This window comes from Chenopodium quinoa, unplaced genomic scaffold (genome assembly GCF_001683475.1).
Source record: "Chenopodium quinoa cultivar QQ74 unplaced genomic scaffold, ASM168347v1, whole genome shotgun sequence".
In the NCBI taxonomy this organism is placed as follows: domain Eukaryota; kingdom Viridiplantae; phylum Streptophyta; class Magnoliopsida; order Caryophyllales; family Amaranthaceae; genus Chenopodium; species Chenopodium quinoa.
In genome coordinates this window covers 4,963,166-4,971,463 of record NW_018745413.1, presented here as the reverse complement: position 1 = coordinate 4,971,463, position 8,298 = coordinate 4,963,166, and the positions used below count along the sequence as shown (strand labels likewise).

Sequence of the window (8,298 nt, the reverse complement as noted above, 5' to 3'; positions counted from 1 at the left end):
AATTATACTTGGCTATTTCAGTATCAAAAAGTATATTTTATGATATAAATGTAAAACCTTAACACTTAAATTATACTAGTTACACTTAATTTACTTATATGCTTCCCAGGTTAATAGGATGCGCGATACTTTATTTGGAGATCAAATTCAGGCTTTCGAAGAAGCATTGCAGTATCTGATGGAATACGACATTTCTGCTGCACCAATAAAGTATATAGATGAATAATGGAGAACTGACCTTGATCAATTCCCATATCAAATGACTTTTGGCAGTAGAACTGTAATTCAGCCAGTTCATCCAGAGCTCGGGCCAGTTTTGCCTAACTACCAGGCAATTGCGGCTATACCTCGTGTAGTAGATCCCGATGAAAGATACGGTATAGAGATATTATTTAACAGATTCAAATCTATTCTTACTAATACAAATACCGACTAGCATTTCTTAATTGGCAAATGTTTTAGGTGTGGTATTGTATGCAGAAGAAGAGCCAAGGAAAGTCGAAGGCAAAAATGGAGGACGAGAAAGCTTAGTGCGAGAAATTATTATCACTGACCAAAGGTTACTTTTAATAAAACTCTTTCTCAAAATGAACTAGAATATAGATCAAATACAGATTCCATACTAAAGGCACTAACAATATATATTTCATGAAACAGCTCTGATCAACCGCTCACCATCTCTCTCTGGAATGACCTCACAGAACCAAAGTACTTCGACAGATTAGGAAATTGGGCTGAGACATTTCAAGTTATAGGATTCAGGGCATTTAAACCCTATACTCGCCGTGGTAAGGCATCAGTTCATCTCGCTAACTAACTTTAGCAGTTCATTACTATGAGAATATAACCACTTGCTATTTTCATTAGGATTTTCAATGAACTCAAGTATGTCCACTCGAATAATATACGAACCTAAAGGAGATCGTGCCCGTGTGCTATGTGACTGGTAATATCCTATGCACAAATATAAGCACAAAAAGAAAACACAGAAATCTTTATTATTTAGTAACTTCATTTATGGCTAAACTTGTAAAAGGGTAAACTTGTTCAACCAAACAGTAGTAGACAGACAAGCTTGGGTATTAGATGTCAAATACCCAAGTCTAAACAAAAAAATTGTGTCGATTGCTAAACTAAAGCAAAGGAAGGTAAAAGAACACAACTACTGCAGTGATTCAAGATATTAATAGTTCAGTGAAAAATTATAAACGCAAAATATAACTAACATTCCATAAATTATAATGTCTATATAGCCAAGCAACACCTAGCAAGAAGAAATTTTGTGGATTGAAGTAACTATCCAAAATGCTGAATTAGAGAAAGTCCCAATGCCTATACAGGCTGTTCGGACTGCTCAAAGCGCACTAACCTCCCCTTGCAGAAATGCTACTCTTGCTCTGTTTGTTCAGTCAAAGAAAGTATCTGCACAGAAAGGTATTAAATAAGTTAAATTATGTAACTATCTCTATTCAATAACATTATACTAAATAATTGATAATTGATGTTTGTATCAGAGCAACATTTAAGTTCAAAGCTAGCGATGACACAAGAAGTATGGCATTCACCACATTCAATGATGATACAGAAAGGTTGTTCAAGAAAACATCAGCGGAAATCTATGATATAAAGGAAAAGGTAAACTCAATACAATACAGCTGAATAATACATATACTAACTAGAACAAATTACTTTAAAAATGTAATTAGTCAAATTAAATTTCATAATGAAATTCTGCTACACATAATGACTTACAACAATTGTCTCCAATGAAACATATATCGACATAAGTTAAATAACTCTTACATTATAATTCATTGCAAAGAATAAAAGTTCTCTAAAACTGAAAATGAAAATCAAAGGTAAATGTTCGGCAAAGTTTTGGACATAGCAGTGTAAATGTGACAACCTTTACATGAATTTATTCTCATTAAAAACTGACTTTTACAATAGACATTACAGTTGACAATAGATAATAGACAAAAAATACAAAGTGCATAAAAAAAAGAGGTTTTATTTATATGTATATTTTGCTTCTTACATGTTAGAATAGATTTTGATGTTAGCCATCACATTACATTGAATGTAGGGTGATTACGACGAATTCAAGGCTATTCAAGACATAATAAGCACTACACCGTTTTATATTAAGGTAAGGCCAACTCTGCACTTGGCTCAGAACAATGTGCTTGAGTGGGATCTAAAAACTATAGAGCTGAAAGAAGATCCTAACACACAAGAGGCAGCAAATGAAATACAAGGTGAAAATGAAACACACCCTACTAAGATCAGCATTAAAATGCAGAATTCAGAGCTAATCATTCCTACTCCAAACCTGAAGACTACTGCAAAGAAGCGTTCACAGCAAGAAACTTTCACTGAAACACTTGAATCACCTCAGCAAAACTCAGGATCGTTGAAACAGGAAAAATCCTTAGGAAAAAGGCCTATGGAAACTGAAATTCAGCAGACACCTCACAACTATTGCTATTAGAAGCTAGAGCAAAGAAGAAGCTTTGCTTTGGCGGAATGTCTCCACAAAAGGACACTAAAGGTCAAGACCATGGTGAAACCCTCAAAAAGGATTATTCTAGAGATGTTCTTAAGACTGCTGAACCTGATCAGAGGGAGACCAAGCTTATTGCTGTGAAGACTGAAAAATTCAAAAAATCCTCCACTGAATCCACTACTTATGGAAATTAGTACCTGAAGACTGAAGTAGAAGGAATATACATAGTAAAGTAATGAAGCTTCCAGAATTGGCTACTAAAAGAAGTTCAAGAGAAATGAAGTACCAAATATCAGCTAATTAAGGTGCACTACCTGCACACCTTTTGAATATTAAATCTTTTTCTAAATTCAAAGTATCTCGGCGGCTATTGGCATTTGCTTTTGCTAGAATTAAGTATAGCTAGACATGTTGATGTAAGAAGTAGCAGAATTTGCTTTTTCTAAATGAATTACTGAGGAATTGCTGTTTTTTGTTTATTTTAGATTTTGAAAAGACAAAGAATACTATCAAAACTTAGGAAAAATGCAAAATAAGCCATACATCATAACAAATACACCATTACATTTATCTAGCCATTCTATATCTGCACCAAAATCAGCTAAGATTGTGACAAAAATACAAGCTACAGCAAAGCCACAACTAACAAGAAATACATTCACAAACAATAGACATTACAACATTGTAATAGATTCTAAAACCCAAACTAGCATAATTTGACAACATCAATTACAAAACTTAGCAGCAATTAGATTGCAGTGCCTAAACTGGTCCAAGCATCAATTCAAGCAAAATAGGACAACCTTGTCGATAAACAAATAACGCTCCAACTCCATCAACAATAGCTTGATCTTCATAGAATAAATTAACACCATTCTTCAATTCACTAACAGTGATTAAATCATTCTCCTTTCCCAAATGAAGTTCAACAGGCCACTGTTTCATTCTATGACGAAGCAAAACTAGACTACAAGGTTCCATTCCATGCAAATGTGCCCTAGCAAACAGCACAGGAACTGCCTGAATAAAGTATAGGGTGTTAAAAATTTTTAAGCCTATATACAATCAACATAAATCATAGTAAATGGAGAACTCACAATTATTCCTTGGTGAATGCAACGACGCCCAAATACATATTAAACGATGGATCAGGACATTCTTCTTGCATTTGAGTTAGATATGAAAGGAATGGTGTCCTTCGAACAAGTGTATTATTCTGATAGCGGGTTCAGAATTATTAGAAAGCTAATATATTCAGCAAGGTCAAGTGATCGGAATGCCTGGGTGAAGGCCGCTTCCGAACAGTAATATTAATGTATAATTAATATTACAGCTTAATCTTGACTGAACCCTTCGGGTCACACCCTAGAAAATATACGAACCGACTCGACGAATTAATTCGTCGCCTGAGTATTAAATATTTAGACGTCGGAAATTCTAGCTTGGAGCGTCGAAACCGAACGTCGCAAGTCGAGTCAAAATAATAAAAGACGAGACACGAAAGTAATAAATCAACAAGACCAAAATACCCCTAGCATCGGAATGCCCCGAGCAAACCGAGTGCTAGGGGCATTTGGTATATCATGGTGGCTAGCATGCGCACCAAGCCGAGCCTAGGCTAGTGCACCAATGCTAGCATAGTGTGCTAGCAGCGCTGGGCCAACGCGCGTAAGGTGCAGGGCACTCAGCAAGCAGCCTGCATCATTGATGCGCGGCTTGCCGGTCAAGTGCGCAAGCAGCCCGCACAAGCTGTGCTGGGCGTGTTGGCCAGCAGCGCCAAGTAGCCCGCACGCTTGTGCTGGGCCTGTTGGCAGCCGCACATGGCAGCCCACCTTGGGGTGCCTAGGTGCCCAAGTGTGGTGCCATGTGGAGCATTGTGAGGGGAGGCTTGAGGTATGAGGTGGCCGGTTTTTGGAGAGGGAGTGGGAAGCAAGTTTGGTCCCCCCCCTCCAAATGGTGCTCACATAACCTCTCTCATGAGCTTGCCACTTGTTGATTTATTACTAGTTTGATTATTTATTTTATTTTAGCTTTAAAATAAAATGAAAAAAAATCAAATTCTCCCACATTGATGGGAGAGCTTTTTCACTCTCAAGTTTTCCCTATAAATACCCAAGTTGGGGTATTGGGAAAATCGCTTGAGTGTGAGTTGAAAAAGGCATCACCATTGTGAAAACCTTTGAACTTATTTAATCGCTCCGGTTTTGGTCGGACCTTGCTAACTCCAAGGTAGCGGACTTAAAAAGTCGGTGTTTGTCCTTTGTGGGTGGATACCGTTGGAGGCTCTCGTGTGAGCGGAGCTAAAGCTTTCAAGCCCATTAGGTCGGGCGAAGCACGCGTCAAAGGTAAATTACGATTCTACCCTTTTATGTTCATTTGTTATGCTTTATGGTTTGATTAATTGAGAGTGGTTCTTTGGGTCGGGGTCGTTTCCGCGGTAATTTGGACTTACCAAACCCCAGCAGCGGTATCGGAGCCACGCTCGTTTATTTTTAAAATCATTATATTTTTCAAGGTGATTTTTATGGCTTAATTTTTCTGGTTTAAGTTGCTAATTAGATTAGTAGCTCGTATTATCTATTTTAATATCGTATTTAAGCTACCTTCAGCCCCGAATTTTGACTCAAAAATAGTGAATTTTGGGTGGAAAATGTGTTCTGGAAATGGTTTGTTCTTCCAGGGAGCGGTTTTTAGCCAAAAAACGACCAGAAATGCTATTTTCAAGGGTTCTTTCATTTTTACGAAAAATTTTATGTCTTTCTAACCTTGAAAATTAATTGCATATTCATGGTGGTTATGTAATTGGTTCAATACATATTTTATATGCAATTTTAAACCTCTTTAGGCATGTTTACTTTGTAGTAATTTGTGCTTGAATGCTTGGTTTTATTTTTCACATAATTGCAAACTAATTGCATTAAGTGTGAAATTGTTGTTCTTTGAGGCTTCCAAGTATTAAAGACTCAATCTTTAATTATGTTAAGTGATTGAAACTTTATATTACTAAATTCTATGAATTTTTGTTAAACTTTATTGATTTAATCATTTTTTAGTTGATTGGAATCATAAAGTTTGAAACTTTGTGATAGAAAAATTGTTTATCTTTGTGGGGAATAATTTCAAGCGTTAAACCCCTATCTTGAACCCCATTGTGATCATACACTAAAGTACGGTGGCGTCCAAAAGGAAAGAAGATAGTGCAAAAGAGTCGCCAACAAGTTTTAGGAACTTGTAAACCGTTCACAGGGTGAAGGTTACACCCCTTAACGATCCAAGAGATCGTCAACTCCATAAGGTCTAGAACCAAATAAGGGTTCGGGGATGAAGGTACAAATCCAACCTAAAAGAGATTGAACCTGCCCTAAGAATAGGCCTCTACTTTATTCTGATCGTATTCATGTGCGCTTTCTGACTAACATACGATCAATAGGATTAACCCTAAACCTGTTTAGTTATGTTGGTTGAATATTAATGCACAAATAAATCTATTATTGGCGATCACTTGAATTATAATCAAATTAACCCTAACAAGATTATTAATTATCTTATTAAGCGTGATTACAAGTACAAATTCCCTTTAAACATGCATAAAAAGACGTGATCAAGGAATAAATAAATATAATGTATCAAGCAACATAATGAATAATAATAAATATCATGACAATAAAATTATAATAGTCATAATAATTAATAATATCATATATAAAATAATCATCATCAAAATAATAATAATAATAATAATAATAATAATAATAATAATAATAATAATAATAATAATAATAATAATAATAATGTTCAAAATCATCATGAATTATAACAATTATAATCATAATCATGTTCATGTTAATATTAAAGCATAATAATAATAGCAAGATCCTAGGTATGATACTTACAAGATTAATAACAAACCCTAGCATCTCACTAAGCAATAAAAATCAAATCTTTAACCCTAACATGATACTAACAATCATAAATATTAGGAAGAACATAAGAAGCATCGTACTTTTAATCATACTTGATATTAAAATTACCCTAGACATGATACTAGGAATATCATAATAACAATTTAAACATGATTTTTACATCATAATATCAATTAAAACCATTAAAGCACTTACTTTGATGCCTCGTACCTTTTTCTAATAACAAAATACACACGTTAGTAACTTCAAGGAAAATAATAAATAAATAATTAAATTAAATAAGTGAAATAGAGATTTGGGACCAAACCCTCAGAAATTAAACCTTTCACGTCTAGGGCGAAGGCAACTTCGAATATGGCTAGGTGTTTCTAGATCTAATAATGCGGGATTTTGTATATAAAAAGTAAGTTTAGAAAAAAAAAGAAAGAGATGAATGAATTGATTAAAGAAAATTTGATGAGAATTGGTGAATGAAAGAATAAGAATTGAAGAGAATGAGAAAGAATTGAAAACTGATTGTAGGTGAATATAATTGAAAAGCTGGTTGTTGATGAATGAAAACGGAGTTTTTAATACGTTATTTATAGAGAAGATCAGCCAAAAAGATAAAATTAACAAAACAGAGTCTGGCGCACGCAAAACGAGATTGGCGCCAGGCATTGGCCATTGGCGCCAGGCGCCAACGTCAGCGTTAGGCACCAATCCTGTTTTTGACGCGTTTTCTAAAATCAGATAAATTTTGCCGTACAGGAGGATAAAATCGTATATTTTCCTCAAAAATGCTCTTTGATTTTAATTAAAACTCTAAAAAGTCAGCAAAAGTCAATTTATCAATGCTAATTGAATTAGGAATGAGAAGAACCTTCTAGAAGAATCTAGAAGACTAAAACTATTCCTAATTGCATTAGGAATGATAAATCATATTAGGCCCTCCCCTAGATCATTGGGCCGCATATAAGGCTCAAACCGGGCCCAGTTTAGTAAATTGGTCATAACTTCCTCAATATTCATCGGAATTGGGCTTATAATATATCGTTGGAAAGCTCTTGTCAAGCCCCATCCAACTATACTACTATTGGACCCATACCATGGACCAACCAAACTGGATTGACTGTTTTCTTAAAATATGTTTTCAAAAACAGAGAGAAGAAAAAAGAAATTAAAACTATCCGCAACACTAGACTCTCCACACTTTCGCTTCATTCTATTATGTTTCGACGTGATAGGTACTCATCACCGGGTTTGGTTTTGGGGAGACACAAATGGGTGTCTACAGAAGCCCCCACTTTGACTGAGTTTGGAGAAACGCAAGTTTCGAAAACGAAAGTCAAAGTATCGATAGGGAGGGAGAATGATTCAGAACATTCTGCGATCCTAAACCACTCTTGTAACGCCGATACCTGCAAACTAGCGTTAGTTAAACAGATAAAAGAGTTAAGAAACGCGTATCTTGCACCGTCGAGCACACGTCTCTGAAAGTAACCGATTGTCTGCCGCTTTACTGTTGTTTTGATGACCTCCTGCAAGCTAGAGAATGCCATCCTGCTTGAAAACTGCAACGCCCGTAACTGCTTCCAATATAGAAGACTGCTTTTCCTGAAACGATCCTCTTCCGCTTTGATAATATTCCACATCCAAGGGAATACTATCGAAGATTGCTTCTCTTGAAACAATCCTCATCCACATTGATAACATTCCACGTCCAAGGGAATACTATCAAAGATTGCTTCTCTTGAAACAATCCTCTGTTGTTTGTGACAACTCTCCATAATCCAGGGCACGCCACCTCGCTGTTTCGATGTTCATTCGTCTCTGAACAAAGAGCTTCTTTTTGATATGTTCACGCGTCTCTGAACAAAGAGCTTTTTT

General features: G+C 35.6%; 1 protein-coding gene across 1 annotated transcript; it reads left to right on the top strand.

Moving 5' to 3' along the window:
* Nucleotides 1-259: 259 nt before the first annotated feature.
* On the top strand, nt 260-2,992 carry LOC110713485. Its single transcript, XM_021891929.1, has 5 exons — nt 260-377; nt 481-559; nt 1,318-1,434; nt 1,515-1,635; nt 2,087-2,992. Exons 1-5 carry the CDS (start codon nt 260-262, stop codon nt 2,489-2,491), a joined length of 840 nt encoding a protein of 279 aa, XP_021747621.1. The 3' UTR covers nt 2,492-2,992.
* The last annotated feature ends 5,306 nt before the right edge of the window (nt 2,993-8,298 follow it).

Excerpts from the sequence above, each read along its gene's own strand:
- LOC110713485 (XM_021891929.1), top strand. The coding sequence starts at position 260 with ATGACTTTTGGCAGTAGAACTGTAATTCAGCCAGTTCATCCAGAGCTC. Across the intron at positions 378-480 it reads AGATCCCGATGAAAGATACG|AAGAAGAGCCAAGGAAAGTC; the intron begins GTATAGAGATAT and ends TATTGTATGCAG. Across the intron at positions 560-1,317 it reads ATTATTATCACTGACCAAAG|AGAAAGTCCCAATGCCTATA; the intron begins GTTACTTTTAAT and ends ATGCTGAATTAG.